The following is a 22,121-nucleotide window of genomic DNA, read 5'->3' as shown; positions in this document are numbered from 1 at the left end:
TGCAGGCCTAGTCTCTCCCAACTGCCCTCCCTGCTGGCCTGATCGCCCACAACTGCCCTCCCCTGCCGGCCATCTTGTGTCCACATGGGGGCAGCCATCTTTGACCACATGGGGGTGTCCATCTTGTGTTGGAGTGACAGTCAATTTGCATATTACTCTTTTATTATATATCCTATTATATAATAGGATTTCAGAGAGGAAGGGAGAGATAGAAACATCAGTGATGAGAATCATTGATTGGCTGACTCCTGCACGCCCCCTCCTGGGGATTAAGCACGCAACCCGGGCACATGCCCTTGACTGGAATCGAACCTGGGACCCTTTAGTCTGCAGGCTGCTTTATCCATTGAGCTAAACCAGCTAGGGCCACATCAGGTTTGAATGATCTCTGGTCCCTGACGTTAGAATCACATTCCAGATGAACCGCTGTTCTTCCACAGGAATGGGCAGCTGCCAAGGCTGGGCCCGTGGCGGAGCTGGAGCCGCAGCCGCCCTCCCCTGTGAAGGGCGAGTTCTGCTCGAGGCCCCTGTGTTACGCTCCTCCATGGCCAGCAGCTGCCATGCCTCACTACCTTCAGTGGTGTTATTTGCTGGAAATTCGTCGTATGAAACATTAGGTGAATAACTATTAATGATGCCAGATAGGGGAGGAGATCCTCACAGGCAGTTGCTCAGAGCTCGACTCCATTCTTTAGCTCTGGTGTTGGCCGTCCTCCCAGCACGCTGCCCACCTGAGCTCACTCACCAGGTCAGCTCCACCGCCTCCCTGCCACCAGCCAGCTTTCTTGTGTTTATTCCAAGTCTCCGCTCAAATCTCTGAAACCCCGAGACCTTTGTGATCAAGTTCAATCTCCTTGGCCAGTTACATTAGCCGCTATTTCAGCTTTCACCACCGGCTTTCCACCCCTCTCCTAGTTACCGGGTGGCCTCAGGTTCGGGTCCTGGTGCTGGAGGACGTGGAGCTGACCAGCTGGGTCACCTCCTCCCCTGGGGAGACCCGCCTGCCAGAGGAGAGACTGAAACCAGGCCAGGCCAGCTGTGGCGGGAGGGAGGCCCGAGCCGGGGCTTCCTCCGCAGCATCCCTGTCACGGAGCCACTGCCCCTGCTGTCTCTGCTTCAACGGGCCGACCTGGGTTCCTGCCACCAGGGAGCCCCCGCCGGCTGGCAGTCAGAGCCGGCACAGCCTCGACTCCAGGACCTTTGATTTCATCCTTGCCACGGCCCTCACCCCATCCTGGCCTCTTGCAATCCCAAACGCAGGAGCTGCCCCCTGCGTCCAGGTCACACCGTGTCTTCTGTGTGTCCTCCCAGACGCCCCCGGTCCCGTTCTTCCTCCTCCGTGACCACCTCACATGGTCCCACCAGCCTCCAGCACCGTGATTGCTGCCAACGAGTTGGACTGCCCCCGCCTGCCTGCCCGAGGCCTGGGAACAGCCTGCCCTGTCCTGTGCTCGGTGCCCGAGTGCTGCCTGCCCAGAACAGCCTTGTGGGACAGCCCTTACCTGTGGGATCTGACCCTCCTCCGGGAGACATGTCAGAACCGAAGTAAACTGCGGGACACCCAGCTGGTGAGCTGGTGTCAGGAGTATCCCAAGAGCCTGTGTGTACTGAGAAGGAAAACAGTGGGCTTCTCCCTTAGCACCCGCTGTTACAGGCGACGCCATGGGCACTGAGTACATGGTCTCCGACCGGCCGTCTGCTGTCTCCTGGGACGGGTTCCAGAAGCGGGATGAGCAGACCCAGCGGCGTGCATGAGCGTGTGAGGCTGGGCTGCTGCGATCCTGTCGAGCTAAACTGCCAGCAGGACATCCTCCTTCTCAACATGGAGTACGAATTTTAAACAAGTTGCTATAATTTAGCTGGGAGCTTTGTCCTAACTGCGTATTTTTGAGTATCAGTAAGATTGTAGTACCTTTTTTGTTGTTATTCCTCTCCCAAGGACATTTTTCCATTGATTTTTAGAGAGAGATACATCGATTGGTTGCCTCCCGTATGCACCCCAACCGAGGATCGAACCCGCAAACCAGGTACATGCCCTTGACTGGGAATCGAACTCACAACCCTTTAGTGCTCAGGCCTGTGCTCTGACCACTGAGCACACCAGCCAGAGGAAGATTGTACTTTTATGAGTGGTTTGGAACAGATCACTGTTTACCTCACAGTCATGGAGTGACAAGTGTCAACTCCAGGCAGTCCTGCGTAAGTGGCACCATGGGGGTCTCGTGGCCGGCGAGCAGGCCGGGGCGTTTCTGGTGTCGGCTGTTGGGATCTGCCTGCCTGCCTGCCTGCAGTCACAGGGCTGGGAAAGCCTTAATGGTCACACACAAACAACACACTATTTCATACAAACAAAACCAACACATTTATACGAACAAGTAAACATGGAGAGCCTGACGTCCGGGCCTCTCCCCAGAGAGCAGTGAGCTGGGAGGCCGGAGCCGCCGGGGGGCAGGGGGGGCTGCTCGGCGCTGGTGAGGGCTCGCTTTCTTGCTTTGGGAACAGCCTCCTGGGAGGGCGCCCGGGGAATGCACCGCGCTGAGATCCGCGCAGTCCCCGGAGGCAGGTCACCTCAGCAGTGACAGCACGGAAACGGAGCTCGGCTGGTGTCGTCCTGCTATGCCAAGGTTGCAGGTTCAATCCCCGGTCATGTAAGCGTCAACCAATGAATGCATATATAACAAACTGATGTCTCTCCCTCCCTTCCTCTCTCCAAAATCAATGAACAATAATAATAAAAAGAAACCACCAAAAGGAAGAATGTCCGTGCACTTCCCATTGCCCAGCAGAGGTCTGAGCTCTTCAGCAAGCTGGCAAGGACTCTCCCCGTGACCAGGGCCATGCCCACCTGGCTCCAGGGCCTGCAGGCTACGGCGTGGAGAGGCCCCGTCATGACAGCTGTGTGACAAGCATGACTGTCCAGGCTCTGCACACGCTCCACCTCCCAGACCCCCCGTGATGAGGACCAGTGCCCCGTTTTCCAGGTGGAGACACACTTGCCCAAATCACACGGCACTTAAAGCAATGGGTCCGGGTTTGAATCCAGGCAGCCAACCTCAGAGCCAGGCTCTGCCAGGGCACACGCTGCCCGCCCATGTCCCAAACACGTCCGGCCTTATCATGCCCACGCCTTGCCGTCCGGCCTGGAGTGTCCTGGGCTCTCGCCGCACACAGCCGGCCGGGCGCAGAGCAGGCCTAAGACCACCAGAAGCTGACGGAGAAGCTCAGGTCCAGGGCCCGCACGTAATGCCAGTGTTTAACGGGGATGAACAGGAGCTCTCCCGGGGACAGGATGCAGGACAGGAACGGGGCCTCGGCAAACTTGGGGAACTTCTCCAGGTCAGGATGCTCCACGTCAACCTGGAGAGAGCAAAGGGAGTCAGTGCCTGGTCTCCAGACGGCGGGCGGGGGAGCGGCGATGCCACACGGTCCCACCTGGCTCGTGTTATGAAGAAGGTGCGTGTCATGAGGATACACAGCTTCCGACTCCTGCGGGGAATACAGGCGGATGTATTTCCTCCCAAGCACCTGGAAGAGTGACCATCAATGAGCGGCCGTGACCTCCCCTCCCGCCGCTGCCCCACACCGACTGCAGGTCCCCGAACCCACGTCCTCCCTGCCTCTCTGCACCTTCCACACGCCGCTCCCCGCACCAGCCAGCCCCACCCCCGCTGCCCATGTGCCGAGTCCAGCGCCTGTCCCTCCAGGTCCACTGCAAACCAGCGCCTGTCACTGTGGCGACCGCTAGGCCCGCTGTGACAGCCACCGTCCCAGTGCTTCACGAGGACCAGCTGCGACCCGCAGCAAGGGGGCGGGTTCTCCCCACCACAGAGCACAGGGCCGGCGAGGGCGTGAGCTGCCCGGTTCACAAAGCGCAGGGCTGAGCGGTGTGCAGGGGCAGCCTGCTCTGGCACCCATCCGCCTGGCTGGAGGCATGGTCCCATGGGTTCGACCCTGAGCTTAGGAAACACTAAGGCGGCTGCACAAGCTGCCCTCCTCTGGGTCTCAGGGAAACCAGGGGCCGCGCAGCTGCTCCTCACGTGGAGGGTGCTGGCAGGGAGAGGCCAGCCAGGCAGGGGCGGGAGGGGCGGCAGCCGTGAGGCGGCGTGGGGCCTGCTGTGTGGGAGTGAGGCGCTGGGCCCGAGGATGAGCTGTCCGTCCAGGAATAACATCTGGAAGCAGCCCCACACGCCCCAGCCTGGTGCCATTCCTGCCTTCCTGTGTCCACGGCCCTGTTGGTGGTTCAACTCTCTGGTGTGTGAAGGTGGATAATGGCGTGGGCGCGGGCTGGGCCGGGCGCGGGAGGCGGCAGGTGCTCTGGAGCGACTCCCACCTGGGCCAGGAAGTTCTGCTGGGGATCCTGATGAAGGGGGGACACGGTGCCTGGGGGCCCAAACCAGGCGTTGATGGTGATCTCTTCCTCCTCCCCGTCGCCCAGGCAGCAGTAGTCAGGGATGCTGATGTCCTGCTTCAGCTCCGGGATCTGTGGGTGGCAGAGCAGACCTGGGAGGTGAGGCCAGGCCGGGGCCACGCCAGCCCAGAAGTCACATGACTACCTGACAGAAGGGCCAAATACACGCTGTCCTCCTGTGTAATATACGACTGGACCCACACGTGCTGGACAGGAATTTAAAACTCAATTTGAAAAATATAATCACCAGGGAAGAGATATGATGTTATGTCAGATTTGTTTCCATGTCATATGCATTTTATGTTTGTTTCCTTTTAAAAAATCCAACACCAGTGCTTCGTCTTTGTACTTAAAGGTAAACCAGTTCGGGGCGTCCAGACATTTTCACTTAAATGCACTCATCTTCCCTCTGAAGCTGCACAAGGGGGCTCAGGCAATCTACGTGAATATAATTTCTTATAAATGTGTCTTTAATGGGTTTAATTCACCCTTTAAAAAAAGTTAAACCAGTTGGTAATTTTCTTTTTTCTCTTTCAGTTAGTAATTTTCTAAAGAGTTAATTATTTTAAAAAATCAAGTTAAAGAACAAACAAAAAGAAAATGGGACTGACAATCTGGAGGGGTTTCCCAGATTTACTAACGGCAAAGCAAGGACAGCGGCACGCGCTACGTAACTTACTTATAAAGACCAATAGACCAGGCACTCTACTTGAGCAAGTGTGGTAAGGAAGGGTTAATGTACACAGTTCACAGGTACATGATAAGGATCCCAATACAAAGGGCAAAAACGAGAGAGTACACACTAATGAATCAGATATAAAGGCGTGGTTCAGTCCCTTTAGCAAAAAATCCGAATGAGATGGTATCGTCTCCCACCAAGGAGACTGAGGTGACGCAGCCCCGTGGTGAGGATGTGGTGGAAGGGGCGCCCACGCTGGGCTGCTGGTGCCCAGACGGGAAACCATTCAGAGAGCGGCGGTCCTGTGCACCAGGCTTCAAAGCCTGCGCCTTTGACAGGGGGGAGCCAGCTCGCGCTCCTGCTCCCGTGGGGGCTGCGGTGCCTCAGGGGGCTGTGATGTTCCGCTCCAGGAGGAGGCGGCTGCGCCAGAAAGCAGGCGGCAGGCGCTGTGGGCTCCCTGCCCCACCATCAGTGTCTGCCATCTGTCTGCCGTCAGTGCGTCTGATAAGATGTACTTTACACTGTCCCCTCGGCTGCTTCCTCACCGCCCCCTGCCTCCCCAGCCCACGCCCTCTTTCGGGCAGAGGCAGTCTGACATCTTTGCCGCAGGAGGAGGATGGAAGGAGGACACTGAAAATCAAGGTGGCTTCCTCCTTTCCAAAGCCCAGGAGGGTATCCCACAGCTTCCAAAGCGGGACGCAGGCTGGCGCAGGAACCGCCGAGACAGACAGTGTGCGCGCAGAGTGAGGGGAGACCACCTCCTGGACATTCCCGCTGCGAGCCCAGCCCGTCTTACACTCAACCCGATTCCTTTATGGCTTTAACACAGCGATTCCCTTTGGGCCCAGGCTTCCGTTTCCCTTGAATGTCCCAAAGCCTCAGGCCTCTGCCAGCGCGCTGGTCCTGGCCTCATGTGGAAAGAACCAGCCAGCGGCTCCCAGTGAAGACACCTCTCCCCGAGTGAACCCACCTCCTAACCCGACCCCCAGGGCTGGCCCCACCGGAGCAGCTCCAGCCCCACCCCAGGGAGGTGGGTCCCTCACAAGCCCCTGGTGGGGCCAGCTCTGAGCCCAGGGGCACTTCCCAGCCTGAGAGGGATGGAAACGGCCGGAACCGCCTCTGCTACTCGACCCAGGTGCTTTCAGAGGGAGCGCCCGGTCTGAAGGGGCCCAGTGGCCAGGTGCCCGGTGTCCAGGGCAGGGAGACTGGCCTCGCCATCCTGCAGTGCGGCTACTGCGAGTTCGGGGGCTGAGCCCAGCTGGAATGTCCTGCAGGCACCCGGACCGTGTCTCCAGCAGCCGGTGTAGACACAGAACCGGGTCTGTGGGCACTGCCCTGGGCTGAGGGAGAAGGCCTGTTCGAGGTTTTCGGGGATCACCCCATACCAGGCCCAGTGGAATGCTGAGAAGCTCACTGCTTCCTGATGACATCATCAGGATTTCTGAAAGGTGATTGGTGGATGTTATCAGAGCACTGGCCCAGGATTCAGAGACCCCAAGAGAAGACCCCTCCTGCCCCGGTAATATGACTTATAGTTAAAAGCAGGCCCAGTGCAGTAGCCAATATACCCTAAGCCCGGGGTCTCTGGGAGGAAGTCAGTAAGACACTGGGGCAAGAGGTTGAGTGGGAGGCCCTGAGCCTCACGTGGGCAGAGAAGGCCCGGAGAGCAGCCCAGCGGCCGCCAGCCCCTCTGCTCCACATCGCCCCCGGGCCGGGCTGCTCACAGCAGAGGTGAGAACGCCCCTGGGGACCCCAGATAAAGACTCCGGGCAACAGCCAAAACATCTTCAAAATAATCACAAGCTGCCTTCTCTTAAAACAGCTCCTCTTGTTCTAGCCCAATGGCTGCTTCGGGGCCGGGAGCCAAGATTCCTGTGGCTCACGGGCCCCCTGGGAGGCCGTGCCCAGTGTGACAGAGGTCTCAGATCACACAGTAGGGGCGGGGGCAGCCTGCTCTGTGCACCCATCTGCCTGGCTGCTGATCAATTAGAGCCCCCTTCTCCTCTTAGCAAGAGAGGTCAGGAGGCAGGACCTGTGAGCCCTAACACGGGAGGCCTGGGGAAAAGACAATAGAGCCCACCCAGCCCTCCTTAACTTTGGGGTGGAGGTTCCTGGAGGCTGGCGCAGCCCCTACTGAACCTGGGACCCCCTCACCCCACCCCGTCAGGACAGGCAGTGAGCACAGCGCGGGCAGACGGGCCCAGCCCATGCGTGGCTGTGGTCCTGCCACTGACTCACTTGCCTGGCCTCGCCTCCTGTGGGAACTGCCCTCCCTCCCTGGGCATTTCCTGCCCCCCCCCCCCCGCCCCCCGGGAGCATCTCTGGTCTGGCTGAGACCGCACCAGCATCTCTCCTGGACTCCTCAGCTTCATCCAATGAGTCGGTTGGCTCCCAAATCTAGGCATCCTCCTTGATTCTCCCTTTCCCTCAACCTCGGCCACCCACAGTGTCCAGGTGCCAGCACCCCACATGCTGGAAACACCACCCTCCAGTCCCCCATCACATTCAGAAAACTGTCCTTCCTCACCCAGCCCCACCTAACCTCAGCCCCCACCTGCTGCTCCTGCCCCTTGAAGGTGCAAGTTCACTCCTGTTGCTCTCCTCGCCAGCCGCCCTTCTCTTACCTCCTCACGTGGCTGGCCACTGCTCATCTTTTGGGTCCCTGCTCCAATGTCACCCCGAGACACCTTCCCTGGGGGCCCCACCCAGAGAGCCCGCTCTCCCGCCAGCCTCCTCCTGGGAGGCCCTTACTTTCTCTGGGGCCTCATCACCATCTGAGGGGGTGGTCTTAGGCCCACGGGGGCAGGGAGGGACTCTGACATCTTTAGCCCCGTATCCAGGGCAGAGCCCAGTGCTTGGCGCACAGGGGCCTACAGAGGAGCCCACTCCCTCGTGGCCCGGGGTCCTGGCCCAGCCACACCCCCAAGTGCTGAGGGAGAAGGGAGGGGTGGGCGCACGGAAGGGTCTGGACAGAAAGCCGAACCTCACTCCTGGCGGCCTCAGTAGACGGCGCTGGGACCGGAGCGCACCCTCATCCGGCCCCTTCCCTTGGTTCTCGTGTGATTTGCATTTAAAAACAAGTCTACCTTTTCTCATTATGATGAGCGTACATACTCATCCTAGATGATTTGGAAACTACAGAAATGAGAAGGAAAAGACCGCCCAGCGCCCACAGACAATCACTGCTATCTTCTGTGGCATTTCCCGTCCTCAGCGCAGCGAAGAGCATCCTTTACGTAGTCCTGCACCCTGGTTTTCTCACGCCCCACAGCCAGCAGGTCCCGAGCTCCCATGACCGCTTCGTGAGCTCCAGTTTGGCGGCTCTGGAGCCCCGTCACCTCGAGCCCAGCCACCGAGCCCAGGGGTGGAGGCCACATTGCTGGGAGCTCCCAGTGACGCCCATGCTGGCCGGGGCCGTGCTCTGCTGTCTGTTCACAGGTGCTGAGTTGTGACAGCGGCACCTCTGCTCCCTACTCTGTGCTCCCCTCACCCCCCACCGCCCCCTCACTGTCCCTCACAAGTACCCCGGCTCCCTGGCTTCCTGCTGGATTCCGTTGGAAATACCGCCTCTTACTAGGAACCCTCCTGTTAAAAACCTCACAGGGCTCCTTGCTGTTTTCCGGATAAATCTGAGTTCTTGGCCTGGCCCCAGCCTCCCCCCATTGCCTGCTCCTTGCTCTGCAATTCTGGACAAACCCTCCCAGGCTGGTTGATGTGCCCAGCACACGGCCATTCCCCTGGGGCCCTCTGGCCTCTGAGTGAGGCACTGCTCGCTGGGAGCTCCTCCAGCCTCTGGCCTCGCTGCGCCCCCTTCCTCCCAGCTGCAGCCTGCGCCCCCTTCCTCATTCAGTCTTCAGCAAGTGTGCCCACCAGGCTGGGCACCCAGGGAATCAAACCCGGCCCCTGCCACGAGCCGCAGGCCCAGGGTGGGGAGAAGCCTTGCCGGGGGACATCTGAGACTGGTGAGGGCGGTGCCAGGACCTGCCCAGAAAACTGTTGCAGGGAAGGCAGCGACTCGCTCTTCCTTGGCCAGGTCAGTCTGCCACCCTTGCCTGCTGCCCAGGACTCCTTCTCCAGTTCTGACCACATCTGCACCCCCCCCCCCCCCCCCCACCCCGGGCCCTGGGCTCAGCACACCCGGCCTCTCAGGCCTGGTGGCCTTGCCTGCTCTCCTGCCACCTGCTGGTGAGGAAGGCAGTGCACAGGGCACCAGTCTGCTCTCTGCAGGGAGCAGCACCAGTGGGTGGCAAATGAGGCTGCTACCCTTTGCTGCCCTCTGGGGTCAGGGCCCAGGAAGGGAGCAGGGGAACTGGGGAGAGCGAAGGGCGGAGGAGCGCAGTCTCAGACTTACCTGGTCAAAGAGCTGGTGCTGGGCCAGGTACCCGACGTCCCTCGGCTGGTCCATGGGAAGAAAACCAGAGGCGACACAGAAAGCCCGTTAGTGGTGATGGGCGCCCTCCAGGTGCTACTCCTGTTTAGCTGGCTCTCAGCACCTGCACGCCCCTGCCCGCCCCGGCAGCCACCCAGAGGGCCCCTCTGTCCTGCTGGCCCCCCTCCTCCCTCCCAGTGGCTGATGTGATCTCAGGATCAGTGCTGCCTCTGCCAGAGGTTGCTGGAGTTTGTCAGCCTGTGCCCACGGCTCAGTTAACTCAAATTAAAAGTGAAGGGGCAGGCCCTGGCCGGGTAGCTGAGTTGGTTAGAGCATCGTCCCCATACACCAAGATTGTGGGCTGGATCCACACAAGAATCAACCAATGAATGCAGAAATAAGTGGAACAAATTGCTGTTTATCTTCCTCTCTAAAATCAATGAAAAGAAGGGCAGATACGTTGGTCAGAGCACTCCTTCCTGCCGTGGAGCGCGGAGTCAGCATCGCCGGTCTCCCCTCCCGCAGTCGTCAACACGACGAAGTCTGAGTCTCGCCAAGAGCCAACCGCTGCCGAGGCTCTTCCTCGGAGGTTTGAGCTTTGAAACAAACGAGGTGAGTCGGAGGAGCCCTTCTGAGCCAGGGGGACGCTCAGGCTGTGATGTGATCAACCACAAGCGCCCTGGGCTCTGGGTTTGTCACGATGCCACTGTGGAGCAGGTGGATGCCGCCACGGATGCCAGGCCAGCGAGGGTGGGAGTGTGGAACCGGAGGGCGGTGTCCAGAGGGGTCTCAAAGACCTGGTGCCCACCGCCCTGTGAGGACGATTGAAGAAGGCACTGGAGAACTCACCTGAGAGGCTCTTCTCAACTGTGGGAAACGGAGTGACTGAAATCATGGCTGAGCCAGGCAGTGGAGAGAGGAGGTTTGCTTTGGTAACCTTTGATGGCCGGACTCCATAGACAAGACTATCATTCGGAAATGCCATCCTGCGAATGGCCACACTGAGAAGTAGGCAGAGCCCTGTCCAAGCAAGAGATGGGCAAAGAGGTCGAAGGGCTGTGGAAACTTCGGAGGTGGCCGTGGAGGAGTTTTGGTGGGAATGACGACTGGTCGTGGAGGGGACTCTGTGGTTGAGTGGCTTTGGTGGCAGTGGGCATAGTAGCTGTCATGGCTTTGGTAATGATGGAAGCAGTTTTGGGGGTGGCGGAAGCTACAGTGATTTTGGCAATTACAACACTCAAGTCTTCACATGTTGGACCCATGAAAGGAGGAAACTGTGGAGGCAGAAGCTCGGGCCCCTATGGTGGTGGAAGCCAACACTTTGCCAAACCACGAAACCAAGGTGGCTGTGGCGGTTCCAGCCGCGGCAGGTGTAATTACTGCCAGGAAACAACGCTCGGCAGGAGAGGAGCAGGAAGGGCCAGGGAAGCTGTAGGTTACAGTGATCTGTGAACTCAGCCACACTCAGTGGCGGCAGGGCCTCGCTGCGACCAAGACGTGGTTCAGACCAGCGGTCGCCAACCGGTGGCCGCAGACCACTGTGGTCCGTGAGGTCTGAAGGGTTGGCGACCACTGGTTTAGACAACACTCATGTGAAAGGGCAAAAACCTCGTGGACTGTGCTTGTGACTAACTGTGTAACAGGTTATTTTAGCTTCTGTTCTGCGGAAAGTGGAAAGCAGACTTCTGGCACCGTGCTACTGATTGCTAAATGGAAGAGTCGGATCATGACACCGAGTGACTGTCTTTTAGTACGTGTGCTGTGTAAAGCTAGTCTGCTCTGAAGCCATCTTGGTAAATTACCCCAACGGTGCAACGTGGAATCACTTCACAGTGATGTCAGGTTCCACCTGAAACGTATTTACAACCTGCTGGGCACAGAAGCCAGTGTCTTCAGAAGCCCTGTGTGCTGAACTCACAGCTCCTGTGTCGAGGCCTGGAGTTCACCGTTAAAAGGGTCACCCAAGCAGAGTCATGGAGTCTATTCGGTTATTAACGATTGTTGGCATGTCCTGTGCAATACAGAAACACTGAATTACGGCACCAGATAAAATTACAGATGGGAATGAAACCTGTGTAGCATCCATTACCATGTGTAATCAATAAACAATTTAATATCCTCTTGGAGAAAAAAATGAAGGGGATGATTTAAAAAAATAAAAATGGAATCATATTATATGTATTACTTAGAAATCTGCTTTCTTCATTTAATACACCACGAATCTCTCTTTCAAGTCAATACATATGTGTCTGACTCATTCTTTTGATGGACACATGCTTTATTGACAGATACACTGTTATTAACTCACCTCTCCCTCTACTGGTGGACACTGGGGTTGTTTGCTAGTGTTTCAATCAACAGCCTAATGATCTGGTCCTTATATTCATACTAGAGGCCCGTTGCACGAAGAGATTTGTGCAACAGGCCTTCCTACCCTTGGCTTCCAGCACCAGTTTTCCTCCGGCACCCGGGACCCAGGCCTTCACTCCGGCCAGAGTCTGCCTTCTTTGTCTTCACTGCAGACTCAGGCCGGAGTCTGCCTTCTTCGTCTTCGCTGCAGATCTGGAGTCTGCAGTTTTATCTTCGCTGTGGCACTCTGTTCCTGTAGATCCCTTCACCCCCCTGCCCCACCTGGCCACTCCGCGCCTGGAGCAGCTGCCATCTTTGACCTTCTAATTTGCATACTCACTCTGATCGGCTGTGGGCATAGCGGAGGTACAGTCAATTTACATGTTTGTCTATTATTAGGTAAGACTAGAGGCCCGGTGCACGAAATTCGTGCGGGGGGAGCCTCCCCTTCAGCGCAGCCTACACCCTCTCCAATCTGGTACATCCCTCTCACAATCCCGAACCGCTGGCTCCTAATTGCTCACCTGCCTGCCTGCCTGGTTGCCCCTAACTGCCCACACCCCCGTGACGGCCTGATCACTCCTCACTGCCTCTGTGTGCCTGCCTGATCGCCCCTAACTGCCCCCCCTGCTGGCCTAGTCACCCCTAACTGCCCCCCGCTGTTGGCCAGGTCACCCCCAACTGCCCCTTCCCTGCTGGTCGGGTCGCTCCTAACTGCCCCCTGCCCCTGCCAACCTGGTCATCCCCAACTGCCCCCCTCTGCTGGCCTGGTCACCCCTAATTGCCACCCCTGCTGGCCTGGTCGCCCCCAACTGCCCGTCCCCCCGCCGGCCTAGTTGCCTCTCACTGCCCCACCTGCCGGCCTAATTGCCCCTATCTGCCCCCTCCCTGCCGGCATGGTTACCCCCAACTGCACCCCCCTTGCCAGCCTGGTCATCCCTAACTGGCCCCCCTCCCCCACTGCTGGCCTCATTGCCCCCAACTGCCCCCCCCTGCCGGCCTGGTCGCCCCTCACAGCTTCCCTGCTGGCTTGGTCGTCCCACGCAGCCTGCTGTTCAGTTGTTTGGTCGCCCCTCACTAACCCCCCTGCCGGTCTGGTTGTAGACAGCCATCTTATGAGGGCGTGGGGGTTAATTTGCATATTACCTCTTTATTATATAGGAGGATACTATGTCCAAAAGCAGAACTGAGTCAAGGAGCATGTGCTTTTTAAATTTTCATAGCTCTGCCAGGTTATTTGCCCCAAAGTTAAATGATTTAGACTCTTTGCAGCAATTAATGTGAGCACCAATTTTCCTACATCTTTGGAGGTTATCATTGTGTGAAAAGGTCAGTTTCACACACCGGCCCAGGCGGAGGGCTTCTCTGCAGGCGCCTGGGCCTCGGTGAGGATGCACTGGAGGAGCGGAGGGACGCCAGGCACACCTTCGGGCTCCAGGGCGGAGTTGGCTTGGCCTCAAGCTCTGAGGCTGAAACGGTGTTGAAGTAAAGTTCCTCCAGGATTCCCTGAAGATCTGTCTTTCTGTCTCTCTCCTTCATTCTCTCTTCCTTCCCACAAACAGTTTACAAAATGCCAGACCCTGCGCTAAGCCACTGGGCAGAGCCAGATGTGACGTGACCTCTGCCCCCTGGCACAGAGGACACTGAAGGCCAGGACACTGAGCGCTGCGCTGTGCTTGGAGCTCCACGTGCTACTCTCGCAATGACCCTAGGAAGCTTCGGTAACCTCTCACTAACCCCAACCGACCCTAACTAACCAAAGGTCAGGGCGCTGGCGATCCGAGAGGTTAAGTAACCAGCCAACGACACACAGCCGGCCAGGGCCCGTGCTGGATGCAGTGCTGTTCTGCCTGAACCCCAAGCGCACACCCTCTGGTTCTGCCTCTGCCGAGCAAGCAGGCTTCCTCCTGGCGGAGGGAGACGTCCCAGGCCTGCGGGGCGCATGTCTGAGCAGAGGTGGACGTGCGCACGGCGCGTCCCTAGCCCACAGCTCCCTTCCCAGGCCTCCCGGTGACAGTGAGCTGAGCAGGGATGGGGTTGGGAGGAACGCAGACGCAGGAATGGAAGGACGTCTGTGAGCCCGGCCAGAGGAGCCCGCAGCCAAGAAAACCACCGAGTGCCGTGGAGGAGGGGAAATGTAGGAGCGCAGAGATGGGGTCAGGAAGGGTCCCGGGTGGTCCGTCAGGAGTTCAGTCACAGTGGTGAGAAGGCCAAGAGAGGAAACCTTAGCCCCATGGTCACTGGCCTGGGCCGTCAGTTGCAGCAGACCCATGGCCAAACCGGTGAGAGCTTTACAGAGCCCGCGGGCTGGGGGCGGGCTGCCGGGGCGGCGGGAGAGCTGCGAAGCACTGACGCTAACTGCGCACACCTTGTGAGGACCTTGCCCACCACAGGTGCGGGTGGACACCCCCCCCCCCCCCGAAGGGTCCGGGCACCCACTTACAGGCTCCCCTTGTGGGTCAGGCCCTGGGCAGACAAGCTGCGTCCTCTGCCACCGGCCCTACCAGAAGGAATCTGAAACGACAACGTGGCGCAGCGGCTTTGGAAAACAGTTTGGCAGTTAGCTCCTCAGAAGGGTGAGCACAGAGCTACCACGTGGCGTCTCCAGCAATTCCACTTAGTATATTCCTAACAGAAGCCAAAACGATGGCCACACAAAACTACACGAATGCTCACAGCAGCATTTCTTTTCTAAGTCCTCACCCGAGGATATGCTTTTACTGATTTTTAGAGAGAGAGGAAGGAGAGAGAAACATCAATTGGTTGCCTTCCATATGCGCTCTGACCGGGGATTGAACCCGCAACCTAGCTTTGTGCCGATAGGGAATCGAACCCCCACCTTTTTGGTGTACGGGACGATGCTCCAACCAACTGAGCCACCCGGCCAGGGCTCCAGCAGCATTTTTGATACTGATGAAGAGTGCACACAGCTCAAATGCCCATCAGCTGACGAATGGATAAACGTGTGGTCTCCATACAATGGAATATGATCAGCCTTACAAAGGAATGAAGGGCAGCACTGACGGATGCTACAACCTGGATGAGCCTTGGACATGATGCTCAGTGACAGAAGCCAGACACAGAGGGCCACATGTTGCCTGACTCCATCTATAGAAAATGCCCAGAACTGGCAAACCCATAGAAACAGTAGCAGGTTAGCAGGTGCCTGGAGATGGGGGAAAAGGGAGTGGGGAGTGACTATTACTTAGTTTGGGGTTTCTTTTGGGAGTGATAAAAATGTTCTGGAATTACATAGTAGGGATGGCTGCACAATCTTAGAATATACTCAAAACACTGAAATGCACAACGAAGTTTTTGAAACGAGCCCCTCATGTCATGTCACGTGCCCACCTGCCTACCCAGCAGCCTGCCTTCCTGGCTGTGGCCGCCTCCGGACAAGACTCTTAGAGACTGACTGCTCCCAACGCTCCGGGGCAGTGCACGGAGGCTCTGTGCCCAGACGTAACGTGTCCCCCGTAAGTATTAGGAAGGAGTCAGATGACACACCTCGTTCAGGATGTAGCAGCCGATGAACTCACTGACCGTCATGAGCCTCTGGGACCATTCCTCGTCGGTGTACCTGGAGCCCACTTCCACGGGGACGGTCCGGCAGCCAGCAATTTCCTGTATATACTCCAAGCTATCAGAAAACAGATACGTCATTTCATCACGACTGCTCGTGCTTGCAGGGCACGCTGGACACTGGTCTCCTCTCAGCATCACCACTTGCGAGGTGGAAGCTGCCACCCCCATTCACCGACTAGACCACACGGGCAGGGGTGAGGCTGCGCCCACCCGGTGCTGGGTGGCTTTGCAGACAGATCCAGTAAACCTCATTTGCCTCAGTTCTCCCCAGGCTGCTCTGCTTACGGCTGGCCAGGAGCCTTCTCTCCGCACGTTGTCACTCAGCTGAGTAAATGGCCGACAGTACAGGGTGAAGTGCCTGGGCCTCAGCCCTAGTGGCCCGGCATTGTCTCCAGACCCTGCGGCAACAGACCTGGGGATCTTGAGCAAGTTACCTAACCTCGCTGAGCCTCTGTTCATCACTGCAAAATGGTGCTGACGACTGTGCCTGTCCCACAGGAACCAGGATAAAGAGGGTTAAACATGGCACGGTCTTTGGCGCCTGGTACGCAGTGAAACATGTACCATGCCTGGCACGCAGCAAACATGCAACACTACTGGCATGCAGTGAAACATATAACACGCCTGGCACACAGTGAAACATTCCTGGCACGCATGCTGCATGCTTGCTGGGACGTGGGCTGCTGCAGTCAGAGCTCCTCCTCCTGTCTCAGTGGGAGCCACTCCCTCCACATGGCTACCACCATGACAGGCTGACTCGCTCACCCTTCCCTAGAGACCCTCCTCATTTCCAAAAAGACGCACAGCTATGGCAATACAGCCACTCTCCAGCGGCCTGTCCCCCCGAGCCTGGGCCTGAGGCGGGACTACTGGCAGGTGTGAGGAGGAAGCAAACACAAGAGCCGTGGTGCCCAGAGAAGGGGACAGGCTGTTTCTGGGGTTCTTATTTCTACTCTGAAACCTCAGGGCCCTCGAGAAAGTGCGCAAAATTCCCAAGATCCTACAAAACTGCGTAGGAGACTTAACCTTGGACTGTCCCTGAAGCCCGCATTAAAAACAGCTCTGGCAAGCATGCGGGAGGCGAGAGTCTTAGATCTGGCGGAGATCCCGAGCTCTGACTGTTGCGGTTTGTTTTTAATCCTCACTCGAGGATTTATTTATTTATTTATTGTTTAAAGTATTACATATGTCTCCTTTCCCCCCTATTTTAATTTTTTTAATTTCAGAGATGAAGGGGGAGAAGGAAACACTGACGTGGGAGACACATCAATCGGTTGCTTCCTGTATGCACCCTGACCAGGATTTGAACCCGCAACCTAGGTGTGTGCCCTGACCAAGAACTGAATCTACAACTTTTGTTGTTGTTGTTAATCCTCACCTGAGGGTAATTTTCCCATTGATTTTTAGAGAGAGTGGATGGGAGGGATGGAGAGAGAAAGAGAGTGAGAGAAACAATGTTGTGAGAGAGACACATCGACTGGTTGCTTCCCGAATGCGCTCTGACCAAGGCTGGGGACCGAACCTGCAACCCAGGTACGTGCCCTTGCCCTGCAGCCTTCAGTGTGCAGGCTGATGCTCTAACCACTGAGCCCCACTGGCCAGGGCTGAACTCACCACCTTTTGGTGTAAGGGACAACGTGCCAACCAGCTGAGCCACCAGGCCAGGGCTGTCAGTTCTTGTTTAACCCTCAGCCACCCACCCCAGGGCCTGGTAGTGACGTGTCCAGGGGCTGTGCTACTTGGGGGTGCTGGGGAAGAGTGCGGGGAGTCTGGGAATGCTGAAATGGAGGGAGAACCTCTGGCCCTCAGCAGCCACCCACCTCCACTTCTTCATGCACGGCCAATGGTCGGCCACGCCTTCCAAGATCACAGGCGTCTGTGGCATCAGATAATGCTTCCTGAAATGCTGCAGGGACGGACAGCGAAGCCGGGGGACTGCTCTCTCGGACCTCATATCAGGAATCGAAACATGGCCATTCCTGGCTTTCTGTTTAAAACAAAACAAAACAGGTGGCAACCACCACGGAATTTGCATCAGTGGTAGGAGAGCTTTGGGGTCATTACTAACAATAATAGCTGACATCTATTATCATTATTACCGCTGCTGCTGCTACTGTTCACTTCTCCTGAGAGCAAGGTATTTTCTTCTTTACCAGGTCATTTCCAATGTTTGTTCAATTATAAAAGTAATATGTTGCTTTCACAGAAATTCTGCAACAGAGGAAAACTTACTGTCCCACACTCCACCATCGAACATAAGAGCATTCTTTCTCATTCTCTAGTTCCTTCCCCACCATTTCACAGACGCACCGCGGATCCACGGGTAACATCCTCATGATGAACAGGCAACGCTGCCCCTCCCGTCCAATAACTTATCGAAAGCAGTTTCCCCGATACCACAGTGCTTGCAATGTCCCAGGAGTGGTTGCATCATAATTTACTCAATCATCTCCCACTGACTGACCTGAATGAGTTACTGTCCCTGAGCGTCAGTTTCCTTATCTGTTAAACGACTGGGAGACGAGCTCTCATGTGTAAAGGACCCAGGCTGACCGCCTGGCGTGTGTCAGCGTCCTCTGCCCCCATCGCTGGACCCCAAGCCAGTTCTCCACATTTGCAGCAGCACACCTAACATCCTTACATGCAGGCAATGCGCCGGGACCTGCACCTGCCTGTTCTCTTCCCTGTCACAACAGGCTGTTATGTTCACACTGGAGGCCCAGTGCACGAAATTCATACATGGGTAGGGTCCCTAGCGGCTGCTGGCTGGGGCCTTCTTTCGTTCTGTGCCACCCCCTGGTGGTCAGCGCTCATCATACTGAGCGATCGAATTCCCGGTCGGTAGAACTCCTGAGGGGACACTTTGCATATTAGGGTTTTATATATATAGATGTCCCTTGTCAAAGAGGCCTTCCCTCACCACCTCCCTGAAGCTGCCTCCCCCCACCTTTTACAGCCTCACTAGACTGTCAGTGCTGGGAGGACAGGGCCTGGGCCCTTCTGTACCATCACCTGGCGACTGGCACATCTGGGCCACTGTTGGTGCTCAATAAAGCTGCTGAGAAAACCCACTCTTACAGGCAAGGGAGCAGTGGGGGCACAGAGGGACTATGGCACTTGCCTGACTCACAGGCAGTGAATGGCAGTGTGGGAGCTTGAGCCCAGGCAGGCTGGCTCCAGAGCCTGCGCTCTCGGGCCCTTACCTATTAGCATATCCACTGGCCAGCACCACCCACACCATGAGTACCACCCTGGCCATGAAGCCACCTCCACATGCCCTTGGGACAGACTTAGCATGGGAAAGGGCACTGTAACACATGGGTCAAAGGGGACAGGATTTTGTCCCTTGAGCTACATGTCTGCCCTGCCCTCTCCAAGGTCAGTGAACACACCATGTACTTAGCTCTAAGGCACCCTTGGCAACGCTGGGTATTGTATAAAAGCTCGTTTAATAATTTCACAGCTAAAAATGACTGCCTGTTTTTGCATTTTTTAAAACCAAGATGAGGTCAAACATTCCCGCACACTTTTTTATGGATCTGTTTCCTCCTTGTGAGCAGACTTGCCCAGAGGCCTGTGTGTCAGCACTGTGCTTTGAAGCCGTCTCAGTAAACCATCCTTTGCCACATGCACTTAAATACCAGTAGGGACACGTGCAAGGATCTACAGGGCGGGACTGATCAGCCACCTGACCAGAAGAGAGCTAACTGTGGGATCTCCCAAACTCAGCCGCACAGACAGAGGCAGCCAGGAAAGTGGGCGATACTTCAGCCAGCTGACCGAGAAGCTGGAAGAGACGGGCTAGCTGGCTGCACTCTCACCCACACAATCCCTGAGCCGTTTCTCTCAGGAACGACAAAGCTGCTACCCTCCCTCTCCCAAAAGGACACTGGGGCTGCAGAAACTGGAAGAAAAGATTGAGAAAAGAGATGGAGCTGTTCTATTTCCCAGTTGATGGAGATGCTATTTTCAGCCAGAGAGGTGACTTGTCACTTCCAGAAAAACAGGGCTGTTGGGTTGTTAGGTGTGGTCGCGGACAATCCCACCAAGATACCTTTAAGCGGGGCTGCTCCGGGGCCGGACCGTGGGCAGGCCTTTTCCCAGGGAGAAGGTGCGCCTGGAGGACGGCGGCGACTTTAATGAGGATGTCATCGAAGATGGCTGCTCCCATCAGCAGGCCCATGTCACAGACTCTGAGGGCTTCGGCCACGGTGGTCGCGTCCCCAGGCGCTTCACACAGACACACGGCTTTCAGGAGGCAGCCGAAGGCATAAACCCGACGCCAGTCTTTGTCCACGTCCTGCCACAGCCCGGTATTGAGTTTCTCCCAGGAGTAGTCCAGGACCACCTCGCTCGTCTGCAGACACTCGCTCCTTCTGCCCCCGTAGAAGAGGTCGGCGGCTTGCTGCAGCAGCAGCACCACACTCCTCTCCACGCTCTCACTGAGGTCCAACCGCAGATCTTCTTTACTGCGGGGCAGTAGCGCCCGGAGGGCCCCCCAGAGGGCCCCTGGCCCCGCCAGCGTGTCTCGGTTGCTGTCTTCCGCCATCAGGCCCACTGCCAGCTCAGGCCGAGTGCTAGTGGAGGAAGAAATAAAAGTTGCAGCAAACACCACGAGGGACACTTGAATCCATACAATTCTCGTTTTATAAAATAAAACTGTGATGATATCCTGTGGCCAACATGTCAACCACTGAGATTTAGACAATATATATATATATAGAGAGAGGGAGACCACATACAGACTTGGTCCCCTGTAGGTTCCTACAGCTTCCTACACTTATCCTTTACAATATCCTTCACATCTCAGGTGCATGTGGGAGGGTTCTTCACCAGTGGACTCCTCTGCTAGGCATAAACTCTTGTGAGGGCAGGGCCCCATCTGTCTGGGGTCACCACTGTATCTTCAGGGCCTGGCACAATACCAAGCATACAGTGGGCACAGGATAAATATTTGTTCAGGAAGAATATTTATCCCTCTTCTCTGGCAAACCTATCCAACCTTCAGCCCCACTGAAGGGGCCCACCGAGACTCTCAGGCAGTGTTTTGTGTTCGAACAGCCCTGGAGCGTCTTCTATAGCAGTTGTCACATGTAGCACTAATACCTGCTTACACCACTCTCTCTAAAACTAGCTTGTGAGCTCTTCCAGGGCAAAAACATCTCTATACATTTCCCTGGAACCTATAAGCCGTCCGGCTCACAGCAGGCACTCAGTGAAGGCTACTGAAAAAGTGAGATCTTAACTTCTCAGGAAGAAACCTGACAGCAGGGTACCATTGGAAACTGAGGTCCTTATGACTGATTTAGTTTTAAATCCTCGCTCTAGAAATCCTATCCCTTTCTCTCTCTATACTCCTCAGAGACCTAGCCTCTGCCCTGGATAATCAGGACCCGCCCCCTTCCACCCCAGGCATCAGAAGGCAGTAGCCTGGGCCTGACTAATGGTGTCCCAGTCCCCACCTCTGGCAGGCTAAACATAACATCTTGACCTAAGTTATGTTTCAGTTCCTGAGCCCTAAGGTGGAATGACCCCCTGGCTACTTCCCCATGAGACCGGACAGAGGGATCCGGAAAAGACCTCAAAGCTCTCAAGATCTGAAGAAAAGCTTCATTACCCTCACCTCACCTTCACCTTCTCATCATCCGCACCCAGCACAACCGGAACCCCTAACCCACGGTGTCTCATGCATTTGCCCGACTAATCTATAACCAAGTGCCTGCTTTGGAGCATTAGCTCCCTTCTCCTGGATGGCGCCCTTCATCAATAAGTAGCCAATATTTCTCCACTTCAACTCTCGTGTTTAGCTCTGCCTGCACTTTCTGTCGCTGTGACCCCAACCCCTCTCCCCCTGGACGGCTACCCCTAAGCAAGGTGACTTACCATTTTTGTATCCTGAGGGGCACAACGCGGTACTGATGCCGAGTCAGCTCCTACCGAGTGGGAAAGCCCGGTCCTTAAGGCGCGCGGCACCTGCCCACACCCTCCCTCCACCCCAGGCTCACACCCTTTCCCTTACCGACGCCGCTCCCAGGGTTCATCTCTGGCGGGCCATTCAGAACCCTGCGGTCCAAACCTTTCCAGTCCGCCTAGTTCCAGGCGGAAGACAACGCCGATTGGTCCGGAGCTACCGGGAAGAAACAAAGACCGCGCAGGCGCACTAGAGTCAAACCAAGGCGACACAAGAACTGCGCAGGCGCACAACACCCTGGCTTGCAAGCCTGCGCAAAATTCTGAAATAAAATCACTGCCCATGCGCAGGGCCTTTCTCCTTCCCACCGTTGCTCGCTTTGGAGAGTTGGAGAGTTGCTACCCCGCATTCTCAGAGCGCATGCGCTGGCTCTGTTGCTTCTCTGACGAGCCTTCCAAGGCGCGTGCGCGAAGCTATCCTCTCTGGATTGGCTCCTTAACCCAACGCCTGCGCAGTTCTCCCCTCCTCGTGGAAGGAGTCACTCGCCCTCTCGAGTAACTCGAGCTAGCCTTCCTCGCGTCCGCGCCGCGTCGCGTCTCGCGGGGACTCGTTCCTATTGGTCCGTACCGCCCCACCCCCGAGCTGTCAGAGGCTTGCCGGAGGAGTGTGCGAGGGTCGGGTCGGACGGAGTGCCTGGAGGAGCGGTGGGTGCCGCGGGCCCGTCCCGGTTAAAGGCCTGAGGTCGGAGGCCGCGCACGGCTGGGCTGCTTCAGTTTTTCTTCCACGTGGGTCCTGCCTGCGTTTCCTCTGCGATGACAGC

At 56.8% G+C, this 22,121-nt stretch overlaps 1 protein-coding gene across 2 annotated transcripts; it reads right to left on the bottom strand.

Annotated features, from left to right (window-relative positions):
- Window positions 1–2,083: 2,083 nt before the first annotated feature.
- Window positions 2,084–21,405, bottom strand: KDM8 (lysine demethylase 8). 2 transcript variants are annotated; one of them, XM_008152773.3, is made up of 8 exons: window positions 21,274–21,405; window positions 19,445–19,967; window positions 17,211–17,377; window positions 15,313–15,445; window positions 9,439–9,483; window positions 4,331–4,480; window positions 3,433–3,525; window positions 2,084–3,357 (listed from the first exon to the last, which is right to left on the bottom strand). In XM_008152773.3, the coding sequence occupies exons 2-8, from the start codon at window positions 19,937–19,939 to the stop codon at window positions 3,193–3,195; spliced, it is 1,248 nt and encodes a 415-aa protein (XP_008150995.2). In that variant the 5' UTR covers window positions 19,940–19,967; window positions 21,274–21,405; the 3' UTR covers window positions 2,084–3,192. The 2 variants fall into 2 exon arrangements, with proteins under 2 accessions (XP_008150995.2, XP_054570420.1); XM_054714445.1 differs by lacking the exon at window positions 3,433–3,525 and having other exon boundaries at window positions 2,085–3,357.
- Between the last annotated feature and the right edge of the window lie 716 nt (window positions 21,406–22,121).

This window comes from Eptesicus fuscus, chromosome 4 (genome assembly GCF_027574615.1).
Source record: "Eptesicus fuscus isolate TK198812 chromosome 4, DD_ASM_mEF_20220401, whole genome shotgun sequence".
Lineage (NCBI taxonomy): Eukaryota > Metazoa > Chordata > Mammalia > Chiroptera > Vespertilionidae > Eptesicus > Eptesicus fuscus.
This window is presented reverse-complemented; position numbering and strand designations above follow the sequence as displayed.